The sequence below is a fragment of the Acromyrmex echinatior genome, chromosome 11 (assembly GCF_024713525.1).
Source record: "Acromyrmex echinatior isolate Ae372 chromosome 11, ASM2471352v2, whole genome shotgun sequence".
Classification (NCBI taxonomy): Eukaryota; Metazoa; Arthropoda; class Insecta; order Hymenoptera; family Formicidae; genus Acromyrmex; species Acromyrmex echinatior.
Genome location: NC_141862.1, coordinates 6,261,129 through 6,282,574, shown reverse-complemented (window position 1 = coordinate 6,282,574; position 21,446 = coordinate 6,261,129). Strand labels below are relative to the sequence as shown.

Below are 21,446 nucleotides of genomic sequence, written 5' to 3'. Positions count from 1 at the left end.
ATAAACTTTAAAGGATAACCATTACTCAGAAACGTGTGAATTAATTCAGAGATGTTTTTTTCCTGAAATATAGGATGGGATAAGAATAGAATTCTATCAAATTGCCCAATAATAACTCCCCTTTTATGTTCTAACGGATGATTCGAAAAATAATTCAGATATCTCCCAGAATTGGTGGGTTTTTTATAAATATCGAAGATGATATTTCCTTCCTGTCTCATTATTATTGGGCAATTTGATAGAATTCTATTCTTATCCCATCCTATATTTCAGGAAAAAAACATCTCTGAATTAATTCACACGTTTCTGAGTAATGGTTATCCTTTAAAGTTTATATTTTCTACAATAAATAATAGAATTAAAACGTTGGAAAACAGAACTAATTTAGATAAAAATCTTAAAGAAATTAATAATGAATGTGACTCTAATGTTACTTCTAAAAAATTTTTCACGTTACCATATTTGGGCAAAGTTTCGGAAAAATTTAAAAAACTTTCTCATATGTACGGTTTTAATATAGCTTATAAACCAATGAATAAATTGAATACATTTATTAAGACAGGAAAGGATGCTTTGCCTAAGGATGACCAATGCGGAGTAGTTTATAAAATTAATTGCTTAAACTGTGAATCTTCTTATGTTGGCCAAACCAAAAGGAAATTAAAAACTCGGATTAAAGAACATAAGGCTGATATAAGAAAACCTTCTTCCGAAATTTCTGTGGTCTCACGTCACCGTATGAATGAGATGCATGAATTAGATTGGGATAATATAAGAATTTTAGATAGAGAACAATCTTTAGCGAAAAGAAGAATTTCGGAAATGATACATATAAAAAAACAATCAAGTGGTATCAATAAGCAAAGTGACACGGAAGGTTTGCCTGAGGTTTATTTTCCTCTTCTAAAAAAGGATGTCTCTTTCTGTTAATAAACAATTCTAGAACTTTCTAAAAATTTTGACTCAGATATATAAACAGTGGTAAAATATATGATAGGACAAATAACAACACATAATGTCACGACAAAATTCTAACTGTGTAAAAGAAATATTCGAGATTCATCGTTTGGTTTTTTTGCTGTAAAACAGGTAATGATTCTTTTTCTTTATATTCTGACTAGAAGATTTTAATATATATAATTTCATTTAGAATCAGGAAATTCTTGTTCTACACTTTTCTTGATATGACAATTGACCGTGTAACATTACTGCATGAAGCATCTTCACATACAAAAGAACATGTTTATTTAATTACAACTCTCGACTGTTGAATTTAATGTCAACTAGATGTAACTCTGCGTTTTAAGAATATTATTGAATTACTGAAGATGGCCAGATTGTGGCCGAAACGTTTAATGTTTTAATGAATGTAATAATAATTAAATATCACAAACTATAACTTGTGCTGTGGTTTTTTATGCTCTTATTTTTTATATGTGTTAATATTAGAACCACGTTAGTTTTAAAATAATAATCTTAAAATTAAATTTTGCTTAAAATAAAACAAAAAATTATTATTTAAAAAAATTAATACATTCTTGTATAACGTAGCTTAATTGAACTTGTTTTAGAAATATAATAATTATGAAAATAATGAAAAGATTTAGAATTTAATTGCTCAGATTTGAATGAGTGGAATTTTATTTAATAAATTGCACGAAACGTCCAATATTATTAAGGAAACAGAAGAACGAAAATTCTTCTTTTTTAGTAAATACTAATTGAGCAGATTTCAATAATTACGAGCTATATACCTATGCTGACTTATGATCACACTCAAGTTCTTATTTCTATATATTTTCGTCGAAATTTAATTTAACTTTTTTTTTCTCTCAAAATGTCTCTCATGAATCAGTTCGGCCCTCGACTTAGTGTCGAAGTTAAGCACATTTTTTTACGAGGCGCATTAACCCCCGACTGGTCGCTGTAAGAACCATTAAAATAACGATCTCCATCCTAAAATGGCATGTGCAATATAAATTTATAGAACTTGCTATAAAATAACACAAGAGTTCCATCGTGAACATGTTTATTATTTCTTTTTTCCTCCATACATCGGTAATTTTAATTCTTTCTTGAGAAAGACAGATTTTCTACTTGATATTTAAATTCAGTTTATTTATAAATTGGTGGTGAGAGAGAGAGAGAGAGAGAGAGAGAGAGAGAGAGAGAATAATACGGAATAGATGAAGAAAGAAATTAGTACGTAAATACCGTTGAATTATTTGCATTATGCATATACACGCATATTTATATGAATAAAATACTCATAATATTTCACATAATAAAACACAGCATCTCTATTACGTAAAAGCTCGCGATATAAACAATTGCGGGAAAAATATCCGTAGACAATTCTCGCGTGTTGCATAAAAGCAATAGAACCCTTCTCTTGGGTGTAGAATTAATAATTATTATCGTGATTTACGTACAGAGGACACGTATCGCGCCAATATGCGGACGCCACATTAAAAAAAAAAACATTTACGCGTCTCGTGCATCATAAATCCTGAATAAAACTATCATATTCTCTCGTGCCATCGCATCGTCGCATGTTTTTTTTTAAATCAGCAAAAGTTGTTGCTTCAATCAAGCTATTTAATTTTTAGTTTCTATTAAAAAAGATAATATAACATATACATCTCAGAAAATGCAAGTTTTTTATTGATTGTTCTTTTTTTACATCATAGTTTAAATATCGAAATAGTAGTGATGGAAAAATAGAACAAATATATTTTACACGCAGATGTTTATGCAGATTAACCAATGCTTTCTGCTTGGAAAAAATAACGTCGGCGTAATAAAAAAAGTCTGTGCAAAAATAGAGTAATGAGAGATTCATAGCGTAATAAAAAAAGATCATCTAAAACGATCGTTGAATATATTTTTGTAATGATCGTTGGTTGTCTCAAGTGAGAATCTCAAGAAACAAAAATACAAATACAATTTTAGCACATTGTACGATTAAACTATTATTTTGTATTCCGAATATAATAATAATGATACAATAGCAGAAATCAACGCAAAGTTCATATACTGCATAAAAGAGAATTATTTTAAATAATTACAAAAAAGCAAACATTTCTTTTAATATTAAAACTATTTAAATACCTTATATAATTATATTTCTTCTATAATGATAATGTACATTGAATGCACATTGCACAAATAAACGTATTAAAGTTTTATTGCATTGTATGATTAAATAGTCATTATTTTTCGGATAATAATAGCGACATTTCATTTGCTTGCATTAATAGGTACGTAGGTGGCTCACGGCGAGAGCTGTCGGGGGTGAAGGAACTGGTGACCTCGAGGCGGGTGCAGAAGAATCGGCCGTCGGGGATCGCGAGGTCGGATGGCGGCTGCATCGGGGGCGTCAGTCCGGGAAGCGGTGGCAGCGGCGGTGGCGGCGGCGGCGTCGGCATCGGCATCGGCGGCGTCGTCGCCAGCGGTCTTCTAGGCGGCTGCAGCGGCGGGAACGACGCCTTGGCGGAGCTCACAATCGAGGAGCTGGCTTCCATTCCCGCCGGAAATCACACCTCCGCCAATCACACGGGACATCCTTCTCATCACAAGGTCAGCGAACTCGCGAATTCGAAATCGATAGCGCGTGGTTTGAGCATAAGGATATGTGTGTATGTGTATGTGTGTGTGTGTGTGTGTGTGTGTGTGTGTGAGAGAGAGAGAGAGAGAGAGAGAGAGAGAGAGAGAGAGAAATGCGACAGAAGAGTTCGGAAATAGCTTCTATTAATTCTTATTTTCCAATTATCCGAGTCATGCTCCGGCTAATCGCTGTCAGTGTCGTTTACTTATTAATGTCCTTCTGTCAAGAATTCGAAATCTTCGAAAAGAGAACCTTCCAATTGAATCAAACATATCTTTCTCTCTCTTTCTCTCGTTTTTCAATATCAATACTATATCTTAATTCAATTTTATTATATAATTTTAAAATTTTTTATTTTTTTATTTTTCCAATTATTTATTTTATTTATTATTGAGGAATATTAATTAAAAAAGAATCTATTAAACAAAAATTGAAATAACATTTCCAATCTTTTTATAGAGTTATATTTTTCATATATTCTTTTTTATCAATTTTCCTTCTTTTTAAGTTATCAGAATTATTATTAAAACATTTTTGAAAATAGCATTTGCTCTTTTGAATTCTTAAAATAATAATCCAGCAATTGTTGACTCATTGGCATATTAGATGACTGAATGGACTGATGCTGACAGTCATCTGGTATATTCTTGATAATTATTAAGATCATGGATGGACAATTGACAGATTCCACGATGTGTTTGTATACGCTTAGTGCCGAAACACTATCGTATCTTCAAATATTGATCATTGGAAACAAATCAATCATATACAATGATATTCATATGATGATTTTATCCAGAATTATCTAATTATTATTTATCATATATTGTAATACAAAATTTGCCATTCTAATGAGAACCGAGTAACGTCTTCTACAAGACAAAAATATCTTAATATGACTTAAAAAGATTTTCCGAAAAAAACATTTACATTTTAATGAACGAGAAAATCTCTCGATAAGATAAAAAATTTTTATTTAAAGTTTCATCAAAGGTATTAATTAATTTTCTATATCTAGGAATTATTTGAAGTAGGGTTTATTTTTTTATCACAATATTCTTGATCGATATGAAATTTCTTTTCAATTAACGCTCAAATGGATGTAGAAGGACAAGAAGCGATGTGTGCACAGGCGTGATCTCACAAACCTACACAGAACAATCGAGTCACAAAGCATGGAGCATGTGTGCGCGTCAGCTGTTGCATCGTGCAGCTGTCGCATACTGGGTGTCCCACTATCGAAAGAACCATTTTTTTTATTTGCGGGTCATTGCAAAGCACTATTTTTAAGCTTCTACTCTTTTTCCCTCTATTATTATATCGCATGCGATACTTTTTTTCTTAACAAAAGCCTGATTTAATAATTTTGAATTAGCAATCCAAAATTAACAGACAAAATTAACAAATAGAATTATAAAAGTTAGCGTTATGAAAATGTAATCACCCAAATTGATTTTGTGCTAAAACTAAAATAATAAAAATCCTTTTGAATCTTTTTAAAAGTGAAATCTTCAATTATATCTAAAATGTAATCGTATGTTAAAACATATATTCAGACACAACAGATGAGACGTGATCACGTAAATTAAAATCTATTGATGTTTTGAATTATGCGTTGTATTCGACTCTTCTTTGTTAATTATCTATTTATCTTTTTAAAGATTAAAACTTAAAGTATCTTATTCTTGTTTAAATAAGGAAAAACATATTATTCTTTTATGTCCTTCTGTGACGATAGGAGGACACAAACTTTTGTAAATTTTTATACGTAGATATTTCTATCGTCATTGTTATCCTATTTATTTTATTTCCGGTCCCTTATCCCGAAGGACTTGTTTGAGTGTGCCAAGTTGCGATATTTTTCTCTCTCGCTTCGAAATATTTTTATTAAAATAAATTCTCAAATATGCACGTGTGTAATAAAACAAAACAAAAATGGAAGCTGACATATTATTATTATCAATTATAATTTATTTATTTAAAATTTAAAATAATCTTATAGGTTTTAGGGAAAAAAGCTATCAACTTTAATTTTTTATCTTGATTTAAAACATGTGTAAATCTCTTTGAAATTAAAATGCCATTCATATTTTTAGATTTTAATGAATTTAAATGAAAAATCAAATAGGAAATTATTTAAGAGAGACAGAGAGAGAGAGAGAGAGAGAGAGAGAGAGAGAGAACGCGCGAGAGAAATTAGTTATACGCGTCGCAAGCAGTTATGCAGCCAGGTCACGGCAGGTCGTCGTCGAATAGAATCGATATTTGCCGAGCGAAATAATAAATGCTCCTTTTTCCCTTTTGCTTCTTTGTTTCTCTCCGCCTCTCTTTTTTCACGGAAAAAGAAATTGAACCAAAGCAGCTTTCAATATTATACAAAAATATCTACGGGACTTCAGGCTTAACTGGAAATTTAATCGATCAAGATTATTTGTTGTATGAAAATTACGTTACGTTCAAATCATACCTTAATTAAAAGCAAAAAAAAATTACGCAAAAGTACATGACTTTATATCACAGTAAATAATTCCGTTTATTTATCTCTTTGAAAAAATTTTTTTCTGTACGTTCACTTAAAAATTAGATGAAAAAACTTTTGTTGAATTAATCCTTATATAGACGGCCGAAGGATAATAAACATCTTTTACCAAGATAGGCTTTCATCAATAATAATATTTCCTTCCATTAAAAGCCGATCTATTAGTTATCCATTAATCCATGCATTACGTGGGACTGTAAATCGGCCATTTTAATAGCTTTGAAATCTGTCATATCGATATAAACGTCTCTTTTAACAATGATTATTATAACGAAATAATAATGTTCCTTCCCGGTTTCCCTTAATTTTATTCAGTGAGCTACTTACCGCAACTGAATTGTGCCCGCTGAGCTCGACTAGTCATTAATTAAATATTTATAGCTTTACTTACAATATGAATTACAATATGAAATAATATATTTAATCGGGCTTTTATATATTTCGAAGATTTTGAACAGGCAAGCATTTGTTTAACTTTGTCATATTCAATTTCCATATTTCGAAGATTTTGAACAGGCAAGCATTTGTTTAACTTTGTCATATTCAATTTCCATATTTAATAATGCCGACAATTTCTAAGTATAAATTATTTTATTTTAATTTGTCTTATTAAATCATTGTTATAATACAATATACATATAATAATGGTTTATACGTATATCTCTTTTCTTTGTATTATATTATGTAATTTTATTTAATTTCTAATGCTGCTCACGTAAGACTTTTTACACTTGTCTCCCATATTTTGATACACTAATAATTATTCGAAATATTTTGTTAATTTCTTTTTTAATTTTTATCTCCCTCGTAGCGAATAATATAGTAAAGAGATTAACGGCGGTAACTTTTTTTCGAGAGATGCTTTTCTCGTCCCTGGATAATCCTTTTTCTAATCCGCTGGTCTTAAATTATCGACTTGCTCAGTGTCGCATAAGGCCCATTTCGAACGAAAGCTAATGGTACTCAATGTAACAACCCTTTTCGAATCACTTCGAGATAAGGAAATGGGAGCGTAGGGAATCCGACTCTCTCGCTTGATCTTCTTATCGCTGACCAAGATAATGCTTCTCTTTTCCATCCCTTTTGGACGTAAATCAAGTCGATTAAGCCGTGATTTAAAGCACATAAGTTCACAGAGCACCATGCTTTCTGAAGTACAACCCTTTCAATTTTTACTATAATTTAACACACATAACATTTATGTACACACATAACATTTACATACATAACATTTAACATAATATGTTATTCTTAAAAAAATAGCTCTTTTTGGAATAAAGAATTTATAAAAATATTTAATATAATTTGCGAAATTTGAATCGGTATATATAATACAATTTAAATACATCTTGATATACAATATCTGTATGTACATAATGTGTCTTTTGGATAATTAAAAAATTACATTCTTAATTCTAATGATAATGAAAAAATTAAGTCTTTTGTTATTCTCAATAATTTTCGAAAAATATTATACTTTTTTAATTGCATAAATATTAAATAATGTGCATATGTGTGTTTTAAATCTCAAAATATCTCAAAATCAACATAATCTCTTATCGCAACTTGGGTCAAACCGTTATTCCTGTGGCACCCCATAAGTGCAGATTCGGGAGGGCGAGTACCTCCCGTTAGTAATATTACATCATGCGCCAGAGAAGTGGGGGCGAGAGGGCTAGTGAGCTATGGATCGTCGACCCTCGCAGTTGGCAGTTAACGTTCGGATACCTCGTACTACGTTTCGGAACCGTAATCCAAAGGCGCTGGGGTGATAAAGCACTACCCTTTGTATTTTTCGGAGTGAAAATTGCAGTGAACGTAAATTGTCTTAATTGGAGTAATATTAAGTATATCTTTGTAAAAGTGAAAATGGCGATGTGAGTAATAAAGTAAAGAATTTACTCCTTGAACTGTTCTAGAGATAAAAAAGGAAAAAATATCGAGTAAAAAAAGTTAATTAACGGATTAATGTCAGACGTAATATAACAGTTATCAAGATGATGATAAATATGACAAAAAAATCTCTCAAGTGTTATAACATTTTCAACTTTGACTTAAATTGATAAAAAAATTAATATTTTTCGGTTAAATATTGATAGGATCTCGCGTATAAATAATATAAATTTATTAAATCGAGTTTTTACAAAATATTTAAAAAATACATTTGTAGAAAATTTTCCAACCTAAAAATACTTATAAATACTTATAAATATATCATCGCGAGATCAATTAACATATAATAATTGATATATAATAATTGATATCAGTACTCGTAATGAGATGTAAAATTATAGTAGAAACGGATCGAGGGTCATCGTTGACAGGAACATTCCTAATTTCCCCATAGGGAAAATTATGTAATGAGCTTGCATTGAGTCTATTAATTACTATATGTATACATATATAATCGATATCAATGTGTTAATTCGTAAGTGTGGTTTAGATAGACTCAGAATAACATCAATCGATTAATTAGCTGTAATGTACTAATTTCGCGAAGAATGTTAATTAATAGTTGCTATCTATTGTAATAATATGAAAATTAATAAATAAAAAGATAAATTTGACATGCGTAAGAGAAAAAAAGATCTTGTAAAATCTTACTTTAAGAAAGGTACTTTATATTAAGTCAATTAATTAATTAATATATAATTTAAATTAATGTGTGGAAGAGCTTTTTAAAAAAATATTTTTATACCAAATGTAACATTCGCATAAACAAAATATTTTTACTTTTTCCATTTAAAAATGAAAATAGTAAAAATTAGGAATTTAAAAAAAAAGGGAAAAAACAGCCATTTAACGAAATAATGAACGATAAAGTAAAATTACAATAGAAGAGAAAATGTTTCTCATTTGTGAAAGATAAGCAGAATTTGCAAACTTCCACTACAGGGAAGAAAAAAATGGTAAGTAATTCTTCTAATTTAGAATTACTCAAAAAATAAAATGAAAGACGAAATAACACTAATGTTTTTTAAAACATTTCAAAAAATTCCTTATTTTTTCAATTATTCATTTCTGTGCTATATTAATTTTATAATTAGAAATTAATTTTTTTTTCTCAATTAAGAGTAATTAAACTATTTGAGATAATTTGTGAATGCTCTTCATACAATTGTACTTATTATAATTTCTTATCGAGAATATAATTTTGCCGATTAAATAATATAATACCATTAAAGAAAAATCATCTTTTGTTCGAGAATTATCCTTGAGACGAATTGATATTATTTCGATCGCCACTCAAGGCACATCGTCTTTCTGTGGTGCATGCTTTGCAATCATAAAAATGGGATATTTTCACGTCGACGATTTCGGAAAATAAACCTTGGCCGTATCGTGAAAGAATTTTGGAAAGCTATCTATTCAGAAGAGGCGCGCCCTGTTTATTTGGACTCTCGCGCTCAGTTCGCGTATCTCAAAGACATGCAAATGTTTGCTATTTCTTGTCGATGTGGTTGATTATACTTGGTATGTGCTTTTCAATACGAAAAAACGATAAATTAAAAAAAATTTAAAGGATAAAAATACGATATGTTCCGATAATAGAAAAGAAGTAAAACGCATAAGAAAAGTAGAATTAGAAAATAGATGAGAAAATGTAGAAAATAGAAAAAAGAGGGAATATTCAATGAAACAGAAAAATAAAGTTAAATGTAACAAGAATAGAAATATATAAGCAAATCTAACAAGGAGATAAATGGCAGAAAATAGAAGAGATAAATTTTTAAAAATTAATAAAAAAAATAAATATTGCGAGAAAGTAGAAATGTATTAAATATAGAAAAATAATAAATAAAGAAATAAAAATAAAGAAAATAAATGTTAAAAATATAAAAGTGCCGAATTCAGAGATCGGTAAAGAAAAGTAATTTTTGAATCATTAAAATCCTTGTCTCATAAATTAATATTTCTGACTAAAAAAAAATTTAATATTACTGAAAGAAAGATATATAATTAAAGTTTTTAATTTTTTTCTTTAAATAAAGACAAATGATTGAAAAATAAATAGAATATGAATAATCAGTGCTTATTTGCAAAAATCGACTGAACAAATGTATTTGACTCGCGGATTCTTTGTCCCACGTTTATGTCCTTTCCTCCATGCGTACGTTTACGATTCTCGCCTTAAAAGAGCTTCTCACCCCTGTGAGTCACCCATGATTCCACATGGAGAAAGATGGGGGAAGGGTACACACCCTCGTTTCGTCTTGATGAACATTTTGGTGTGTGTCCAAAGATTTTTTATTTTTTATTCTGCATTTTCTAGAAATTCTTATATTATTTAGACTATCAATTAGATACATTTTCAAATTCTTAAGAAACTTTAAGTTTTTAATTATCAATAATATTGGAAAAATTATTGCATTTCTACATTCCTGGAATTTTTATTTTTTAATAATTTACTCTATTCCATTTACATTCTTCATGAAAATATAAAAGTGAATCGTATTTTTTCTTAATAATTATATATATCGTTTCAATATATGTATCATTTTTACACGAAGGCAAGAATATACAATCGAGAAAATAAGAATTTTGATAAAAATTGTAGCGTCGCGTCATAATGGCGTTCATGTTCTGAATCATGCTATGAGGGTTCCGACAAGTTTAGGAATTGGTACTTATCGCTGAGAATTTTTTATCTTGGTTGGACTTAAATGATGATAATTAAATATCTCATTTTAGATAATTACTATTTTTAATATTTAATTTTAAGAAAAATATATTCCAGGACGAATATTTTTCTTATAATTAAATACAAATTTTTCTTATAATTAAATCAAAATTGCTATATTATATTATTTTGTTTAATATCTCTTAATGTATATAACAATTTACTATAATGTATTTTAGAAGACATGTGTGCGTACATGCGTACGTGTGTGCGTGAGTGTGTGTGGGTGTATGTGAAATAATTTCCTTATGGAATTTTTTTATTAAAAATTTAGATAATTCGTTAAAATATGATTCTGAATTATAAATATATATAAGTTATACATGATTAACATACATCAATATTTCTATGATACACAGAGAGTGCCGGGCGGAGGGGGTGTGATTGTGGGGGGTGGCGGAGGATCGGCCACCCCCCAAGGGGCGCAGCAGAGTAACAGTCACAATTTGGTGTACCGCGTGGTGGGTTCACGTGGACATCCTAGTGGTCATCATCCGCATGTGAAAAAGTCCGACAGCTCTCAGCAGACCGAGAGCTCGGCTTTTAAGCATCAGCAACACCAGCAACAGCAGCAGCAGCAAAGCTCAAACGGCTCTAGCAGCAGTATCAGTTCCAACAGTCAACAATGGAAGAAGTACATCGAAGCTGGTGCCGCAAGAGAGAGAGACAAGGAGGGCGCACCACCCAGCCCTAGTCCTTCTAGAAGGTCGCAGGTGAGATACTCCAAAAAAATATTGGAATCTTTGGTCTGTAAATTCTCTATATATATTTTCATTTTAAATTGATTTAATTCAATTCATATTAATAAATAGAATCGCTAAAATTGGCGATTCTATTTACTAATGAATTGAATATTGTACTAATAGTTGAATGATTTTTATTATATTAAGGAAATAGAATAGTTATGTAGTGTAATATATATGTAGATTTATAGTCTTTAATTAAAATTAAAAATAGCTTTTATTCTATTTATATATAATAATATTTATTCACACATTTTAATTTATTAGTAATATTAATAAAAATTGTATACATAGTAACTGTATAATTTAAACATCGCAGGATAAACATCGGAAACAGACTATGGCTGAATATGCGAATGGTGAGAAACCTCAAAAGGTTTCGTCGGGCACGTCAACCAGCAACAGTAGCAAAGTTCGTGGGGTACCACAAAGCTTTGGCTACGTTAAGAGACACAGTGCGGGCACTAGTTCGAGTCCCAATGGCGTCCAAAATGGCAGCAAAGATGCTACCAGAACGGCTCAAGTCAGCGCCGTGCCAAGGACTAAGGTAATGCAAGAATTTCTAAAAAATTCTATCATATCTCACTCGATTTTTAGAATCTTTTTTTTTAAGCTTATTATTATTCCAAGGTTTAATTTTAGCAAGAACAAATACTCAACAATCACTAAAGCAACTTATAATATGATTAAATACAAAAATTGATTCAATAATCAAATTTTATTATTAGCATCTTAAAACTAACTTGAGATTTAATTAAAAAAATTAAATAACTTTTTTCAGTTTAGCTTATAATTAGATATGTTAAGTCATATAGAAGAAATTAAGTTTGATTAAGTCCAAGTTCTTTGTTTGGATGCAGGTCAAGGTGTCCGGTGGCACACAAACGTGCACCACAGAATTGCAAGCGAATTCCTCGGGATCAAATCAGGGTCATCACTACAAGAGCTACAGCCTCACCGGTCCTAGCGCTAGTCAACTTTCACAGTCAGTTCGAGATCGTCTTATGCTGGGCTCACAAAGCCTGCCAAAACCTGGTAGTCCAGAATTCACCGCTCTTTTTGCGTCTGCCCATCATCGCGAGAGAGGAGCTGGCGTTGGACCAACGAGCGCGTCATTTTCGCCCCGGGTATTAAAACCATCTGATGGTAGTCTCAGCGACACATGCAGTAATTACGCCGCACCTGATCTTCAGGGCTACTATGGCACACCCAATAGTCCCTATACCACTTCATGGATGAGACACAGCAATACTTATACACCCAGCGGAAGATCTCAAGGTAATATCTCCGATTAAAATATTATAACCTAAGATCATAAATTAATTAAAATGATTTTAGTTATTAATTAGAATACATGTATAACAAAACAAAAAGAGAACTTATTGATTTAACTAGAAAATATTTTTTTAAATAAATATATAATTGAAGAGAATTTATTTTTAATTTATTCGACCCATTATATGATTAGCATAGATTATCGCCATTAAAAATGTTTTATATTACACATGAAAAACATATATATATTGTATTGCATGTATATATTTAACGGTATTACATTTTACTTTAATAATTTATTGTATTTAAAAATTTCTTTTTTTATATACTTTTTATTTTTATTTTGAAACTACAACGATCTTTTAGGAATGGGTTTGTGCGAAGCAGATAGCGTGGAATCATTGGGCTCGCATCGTGCGAGCTTGACACATGCCCGTCTCCTAATGCACCAGAGAGATTCTACAGGATCCCCGGCGCCACCCAGATTAAATAGGAGCAACTCTATCAGGTAAAAAACTCGCAGCATGTCACATCATGTTCATTGGTTTCCATTTTCTTGTATCTGTATCCTCAAAAGATCTTCGAACTATTGATATAATATTTTATTTTAATAATATTAATATTTTTGTATTACATTGTATTATAAGTACGAAAGAATTCCACTATAATATCTAAATCTAAAATTTAAAAAATATTTATATTTTCAATATAAATGTTTTACCAAAAAAATCAAAACTTAAAATCAAATAACGTATATCTTAAATACATTTCTAATTTAGTTAATATTTTTTAAATATATAATTGCAGAATGTTTTTATAAAATTTAAGATAATCGATTGTTCGAGGAATTTGGGAATCACAAATGATGCATAGCTGCAACATTTTCAGAATGTCTTCAGCATTTATTCTCTCGAACAACGAATAGTTTTTTCTTTTTCCAACTATTTTTTTCTCTTGTTTATTTTTTGATTAATCGATTCGATGTAAAATAACGAGGATAATTTGATTAAACGTTTTTAGCTATCTACGGGACAGGACATTCCCAAGGTAGTGCGAAAATATACACTCAACGAGCCTATTTTTTATGCATAAGTATTAAAAAAAAATATGAACAGGTCCAATACATATACACACTTAAAAATTGCTTTCACAAGCACTGAAAAGGTTTACCTGAAAAGTTCGGTTTTAACCGAATCCGTGGATTCGAAGAGCCTTCACAATTGTCATTATATTTTAGCTACTAACTAGACTGATTATTCAAAATTAATAAAAAATTTTTTAATTTAAAAAAATAGAAAAAAGAAAAAAATAGAAAAAATTTTTATTTCTGAAATTAAAAATTATAGATAACGAAAGCTTTCTTGATTTCTAGGATCTTTAAATTTTAAAACATAGAATATATAAATCCTAAAATATTTAGAAAATTATGGATTCTATTAAAAATTATGGATTCTATAATCTTTGGATCCTTAATCTTTAAGATTTTTGGATCTAAATTCGAGAAATCTAGAGTCATAGATTTAATAAAATATTTAAAGTCTGTAGAATCAAGAGAATCTCATATATTTTAAAATCTTTGAATTCTTAATTTTTAGAAATGTTCGAATCCTCAAATTTTATGTTTTCTAAGGATTGCAGGACTCACGCAACCACGCAAATATAATTCACCAAATGTGCTCTACGCGTTTTCGAAATGTATTGATAGTTATTCATGCGGCAGATTCTACGTTGCCTATTGTTGCTAAAGTTCGTCGTTCGATAGTGTTGCTTGTGCAGTATGCATGCGCGATGATGCTTCATCAATATTCCGGGCCGAGCAATCAGGAGCTATGTATCCGTTACATATTCATTTCTCTTACTTGTCATCGTTGTAGAAGTATTACACAATTCTTGGAAGGTAATCCTATTTATTTGATTAAACGAACAATATTGAAATAAAAACTATTGACAATGATAATGAATTTGAACCGAGACGATACGGATCGATAGCTCTCGCTCGATTCCTGCGGGATCGAGTGTGCGCAATTCTGTAAACCGTCTCGAAATGATCCTTGACTTCTTGTTGAGTGGTAGCAAGCTTATTTTTTAATTAGAGCTCCCTTCCAGGATCGGCTAATTACGTGCACACTCGGCAAATAGACAAGCGTGTTCTCGTTGTCGACTATCCAAGACACTCGAAATCCTCTTCTGTTGGTTCAAACAACATACGACTAGTACTCTTGACTCTTCCTCGAGTCGGGAATAAATTTTCTGGAACATAAATATCGCTTTCCAACTGTAAAAAATAATTTACTTGTAATTTGAATAATATTCTAAATTATATTTTAATTCTATATTTTAACAATCAGTTCCATTGAAGTATTTTTAAAACAATTTGAAATACTGAATCTAAATAAAAAAAAAAAGAATAAAAGTACTGGTTTGAAAAACGAGAATATGCTTTGACAAAGTATATAGTAGTAAAAAAAATAGATCTAGAACAAGAATAGACTATTGTAATTAAAAATATACAATATTCTTTGTAATATTATTCTAAAAAGTCTACGATAATGTTTTCTATCATACATACTTTAACTTTGTATATTGATTAACTATGTCGCGCGGTATCAATAAAATATTTCAAGCTGAAAAATGATCCTTTCGGTCTAGTTTGAACAATTGTTTGGAGATGTCTTGAGAGAAATTTAAAGAACATGCCGCGCTTGTGTTTTCACAGATCCACTAAGAGCGAGAAGATGTATCCGTCAATGTTGGCACGCGGAAGCGGCGCCTCATCGTCGGTGGGTGAGGAAGTCGGGATGGGTATGGGAGTTGGAGTCGAGCCATATTACAGCGTTCCTGTGGGATCGGCGGGATGCACCGGCCAACATTGGTCCCAGCCAACGTCACCGACGCCCACGCACACCTCACGGCAGCCGCCTAACTTGTACCAGCACGTACATAAGGACGACGACAGTGAGTGCCTGCATCATGAAGTACAGAATGTAGTACATTTTCTTAAACACTTAAAGATATCGATTTTAACGTAACTTTTATAATTGAATTTTTTACAAAAATAGGGTTAATCAATATTGCACTGCATCTTTTTTAATATTATATTATACAAAATAGACTATAGTCTCACAGCGGATTATAATTAACATATTTTTAGTATAGAGTACAAAAAAAGAGAAGAAATAATATATATATAACAATTAAGAGAAAAAAGAGATAAAATTATACAACGCATTAATTTTTATGTATCGTATAAAAAAGAATTTAGAATCTAAATTACTTATACATACATGTTTACATAAGTATATAATACTACGTAAGAATGTATATACAATTAATTTAGTTTCTAAAATCTGAAACTCTCAAGTTAAAAAAATTTCCTTGAAAATTAATTTTAGAATTAAACTTGGAATTAGTAAACATGCAGTAAGAATAATTTCGTGTTCGTTTTAGTTCATGGTTCTTCGGTATCCTTGGTGTCCACTACGAGCAGTCTTTATAGTTCGGCTGAGGAGAAGCAGGCGCATGAATTGAGAAAATTGCGTCGTGAATTACTGGACGCTCAGGAGAAGGTGCATTCGTTAACCAGTCAACTTTCTACAAATGTAAGTACATGGCACTTTACGAATTTAAACACGTGCGATTTATGAATTTAACCTGTGTGTTATTCAAATTTCACATGAATATGAATTGTACGCCAGTATTAAAACTTATTCCTCACTTATTTAAAACCTGGCCGAAGTGATATTTTTCGCAATAAATTAATCGCAGTTTTTTTAGATTTTTCTTAACATATAACGATTAATATTTTTGTAAAAGTTGCTCTTATTAGCATAAAATTTATAAAATTGTTTATACAATTTAATAAATAATATTACTATTCTAATTCTGTTTATGAATGCTTTAAGACTATCAGAGAAAAAGATTTCGATGCATGATATGCAGAGTCGGCATGTATATAAATTATTAAATTCATACAAGAAATATGTATTTAAGCACTCTAAGATCCACATATAGGATTTCTCTCATTTAATTAGCTTTAGTCTCATCGGTCTAAATTTGTTTTATATTCCTTACTTATTGTTGCAATTGTTTGTTTTCACAACGATAATGCGCCGATTAGCACTGCTATATAATTGCTATGTAATTGTAGATAGTGACTAATTAACGCGTTCAGATCTGTCACGGTCGCGAGCGAGGCATGATACAGTTAGCAGCGTGGAAACAGAGCAAATTGGTGCACAGATGATTGGTCGTAATTAATCAACAATTACTAGGCCCATGAGCCAGCAGTCTCTAATAGCTTTGAATCTACCCGGAACCTGTTGCGATGATCCATATGGCAACGTGTTCGATACAAAGCCACTAACTTTTACATTCGCTTTACACTAAATTATACATATATTACATATTTAATATTAAAATTAGAAAATTTTAATTTTACATTAAGAAGAAAATATTTTAATTACAGAGGTTCTCTATTTTTTTATTAACTTACCTTCTAAAGATATTTTTATTTTTAATTTTCTTACATAATTTTCTTATATAATTTTGCACATTTTATTTTTAAAAATTCAATAACAAATAACATGCAGAAATTATTGATTTAAATATTTATAATTAGAATATTTTGAAGTATTTTACTTCTAATGAAAAAATATCGAGTATCTCACAAAAATTTTACAGGTTCTAAAAAGTATAGAATGTCAATACAATGAGTATAAATATGTTAATAGCAATTAAATATAGTTAAAAAGAGGGCTAAAAGAGAGTTTTGTTTGAAAAGCGCGCGTTTTACGTAGCATGGACGGTTCCTCGGACTCGCTGCACCTGCAGCCCGATCTCTTTTCTATTGGTCGACAAGCCTCGTGATCCCGTGCACTCGCTGCACCTGCAACCGAATGGCGGCGGGAACACGAGATCTCGGGTCGTCGACCAATAGGATAGAGCGTCACTCGGGCCCCGTAACGGCGTAAGCCGAGTGTTGTTGATCGCGCTTTGCGCATTCGCGCTCAGTTGGCGTTGGGATGCGCAGCGTTTTGTGTCGTGTTTGTATTTTTATCCGTGAATCGATCGTGATCCATCAGTGTTTTGTTTGCAATCGGATTCGGTACAGTGATGTGATGTAGTTTAAAGAAATTCATTACGCGTGGATTATTGAAACGACAGCTTTGGATCATCGAAAAAAAAGAGGATTAGAAAGAAAAGTAATTGCAACGAAATCGTCTGGATCTATCGATATTTTTTGAGTGCATACGATATGCATCAGGTTATCCTCTGATACGTTATGGCATTTTATCGTCAAGATAACTTAAATTCTTGAACATATAGACATTAGAATTTTATATATATAGTAACACAATTTTATCTTATTGATAGATCGATTAAATTTTAGAAAAATGTGAGAAAGATAGGCACATGCATTGCTTAAAAATTGACGTGTTCTGAACTTGCGAAATTAAATTTATAAACAATTATAAGTAAAATTTTGAAGTAATGAGAATAAATCAATTAAGAAAAATAATCTTATTTTTAAATTTCTAAATTTTATTTGAATAACTAAACTTATTCATAGTTATAATGATGAAATAAGAATAAATTGCATATCTTGTTACTTTGTATTAAACAGTTCTCTACTTAGTTTTCTATTAATTTTGATAAAACTAATTTATCATCAATTACTCTCAATCAATCTCATCAATTAATCTCTGTACATCGATATATATAACTAATGATATAGTTTGCAGAATTATATAGACAGTTGTATAAATTTCAGTTTAATGACAATTAATTAGAAAATTAATTATAAAATATTAATTGTGTATTATCCATAATTTCTATTAATTGCTTTAGAATGATTTTCATTCAAAATGAAAATCCGAATTAAACGAAGAATTAAAAAAATTGGAATCGTATCTCTGACACTTTAATAATTCGATTATACTTTTTATGATAATCACATCATAGTTGATTTTTAGCAAATCTTCGACGCAAGATTTCGCATTAAACTAGACGTCGCGAATTCATCGCGTTTATCTCACTGGATATCACGATTCTCTAAGTATGCCGCATTTCTCTCGCGTTACCCTTACAGCACAGTAACCTCTTTGCGTTTCTCAATATCGAGGATACACGAGAGAATCGATTGCCATGAAGATTTATTTTGGATATTATTTCTTACATCTTAATAAAAACCCAGTTGCGTGTCTCTTCTACATGTAACTTATTTTTATCTCAAAAGAAATTAGATGATCAGGATTTTATTGTAATTGTGAGATTCTCCTACAATTCCTTTAATTTAATTAAGTGTGCACATTAATTAAATAATGGAGAGGAAGTAAAGAATAATTAGTAGTTTTGTTTCATTATTCTTTGATATGACTGAAAATGCTGATGTCGAGTAGGCAATAAAGAGACCTCGTTGAGGTCACAGGTTCGTTCATCGCACTCTCTGTACACATGTACATATATGGCAGAAATGAAGGGAATCCTAAGTCGTTCTTAGGAGTTAAGGATTTTTGCGCGGTCGCCAGTTACATTGCGCATTCTCGTCGCGTATACCATCCTCTTCACATTCGCTTTTCGTCTCTTTCCGGTACATACGACACTAACTCAATCCTGAAGTCTTGTGATATCGCATCCGTATATAGTTATTGACACTCTGTATGGTGCAGCTGTTGTAGAATAAGTACAATCCATAATTAATTATATATGTACCTCTGTATAAGGTGCACGTATAATTAACATCAAAACATTTTTTTAAATATATAGTATTCGTTAAAGAAAAAGAAAAAATGCTTAAATATCTTGTGATATACATACATCATATATTCAAAAATTTATAATTATGCTTAGAAATTATGTACTGAAATAATGCAATTCTGTATTCTAAAATGTCATACACTATTTTATTTTGAAATATTTTTATTGTAAGATTCTGATTATATCTTAAAATAACATTTTTCAATATTTAACTTTATATTTGATTTTATTATACATAGCGGTAGCAAAGAAGCAAATCGAAACAAATCATCGTACGTACCGTAAGAAGCTGAGATCGATCGAAACAATTGGCCTAATTAGATTTCTAGGACTATTATATACTATCATGTACTCCCTTTCTTCGATTAACTTTCTTATATTAACGCCAGAGAGAGTAACACATACAATCATAATACATACGTACATATACATCTTAGCTAACACTCCACACTCTATGTATTTAATTGCTCGTAGAACATAAATCGTCGCAGAACGCTCAACGGAGTGAAAAATCTAAAGTGTTCGCTTACTCGATCCGAAACGTGATCTGAATCGTTTCCTGCGAGTCTTCTCTCACTACACGATTGCTAATTGTCCAGATTTTTTGCTTTAAATCACGCAAACCATAAAGAGACGAGTCTCTGTTAAAAACACACACCTTCGTGATTATCTCTTTCCTATATCCAAGTAAAAAGTGATCAACTTTCGTCATTTTTTTTTTGTATAAAGTTTTTTCAAACAATTTCAATTTTTCTGATTCTTCTGGACTTTTAATTAATTGTTTTTATGTATTGTATATAAATTTCGAAAATTCTCTCTTATTGCTGTTAATCAACTATTTTTGTGTAAACTCACTCAAAATGTATTAACAGCTATAAATACATAACAATATCTTTTTTCAAAAATTATTATGTATTTTTCTACTAATTAGAAATTTCAACGCTACGTAAAAACTCAACGAACTATATCACGAGTATAATTAGGGGTTTAGAAAGTGAAATACCAGTAGACGCTTCTGGCTCCGGAAGCTGGGCAACAGGTAGCAAAACTTTGTAGAAACTATCTTGCCTTGAGGAATTTGAGAAGATGATTAGTTCGTACATGGAAATTTAAATCTCTGATCCCCTGTTTTACGATCGCGTATCACGTTTTCATAAATTTAATGGTAGACCGCGCGTAATAGAATGCACGTTTATCACATCCGACAAATAAATCGTGATCAGTTGATCGCATCATCGAGATTTATAGTGAGCATTGTTTTCATACATTTTATAACTCTTCAATTACATCATATTGCCGTTTATGCTTCTCGTAGTAAAAGAAAAATGCTAGTAAAAAAGATATGCAACATAGTCTTATAAATTTAGATAATTTTACTCATGATAATAAAACATTTAGGAAATATATTTTTACTAGCAGTTTACATTTCTTAGCTTAGTAATTAATAATGTGATCTCGTTTAAAACTTTCGTTATTTTATTTATTTTTTTATAATGCTTGGGAACGTATATTTTACATTTTCAATGCATATTATAGAATCGCAAACATATAATATTTACAAAAGTTCAGCTCACAAATATTCAGTATCTGAGGCTTTATTCAGACTTTACTTCTAAATAGGATTATCATTTCAAGAAAGTACTGAAAAATAATTTTAAAAAAAATAACATTCTACTCACACTAAATTAAATTATTTCTAGTCTGTTGTTATATATTTTTTTTCTAAAATTGAAATAATTTTTCAATAAATAAATATAATAAAGAATGTAGTTAACAATATGTAATAATATAAATAAAAATTAAATAATAAGATAAAAGCACCTTTCTCTTAATCTTAACAAAAGT

At 30.4% G+C, this 21,446-nt stretch overlaps 1 protein-coding gene and 1 long non-coding RNA gene across 6 annotated transcripts in view; both read left to right on the top strand.

Annotated features, from left to right (window-relative positions):
* The window catches only part of sick (sickie), a 174,494-nt gene that overhangs the window by 125,225 nt on the left and 27,823 nt on the right, over positions 1 to 21,446 (top strand). For all 5 annotated transcript variants that reach the window (XM_087411097.1, XM_087411095.1, XM_087411096.1 and 2 more), the window contains 7 exons: positions 3,261 to 3,579; positions 11,187 to 11,540; positions 11,890 to 12,117; positions 12,431 to 12,848; positions 13,212 to 13,353; positions 15,562 to 15,800; positions 16,293 to 16,444. In XM_087411097.1, coding sequence (XP_087267223.1) covers positions 3,261 to 3,579; positions 11,187 to 11,540; positions 11,890 to 12,117; positions 12,431 to 12,848; positions 13,212 to 13,353; positions 15,562 to 15,800; positions 16,293 to 16,444 — 1,852 coding nt within the window. The remainder of the gene's footprint in view (positions 1 to 3,260; positions 3,580 to 11,186; positions 11,541 to 11,889; positions 12,118 to 12,430; positions 12,849 to 13,211; positions 13,354 to 15,561; positions 15,801 to 16,292; positions 16,445 to 21,446) is intronic.
* Positions 708 to 3,079, top strand: LOC147908099 (uncharacterized). Its single transcript, XR_015546634.1, has 2 exons — positions 708 to 1,089; positions 1,151 to 3,079. It is a non-coding gene; the product is annotated as an uncharacterized LOC147908099 (long non-coding RNA).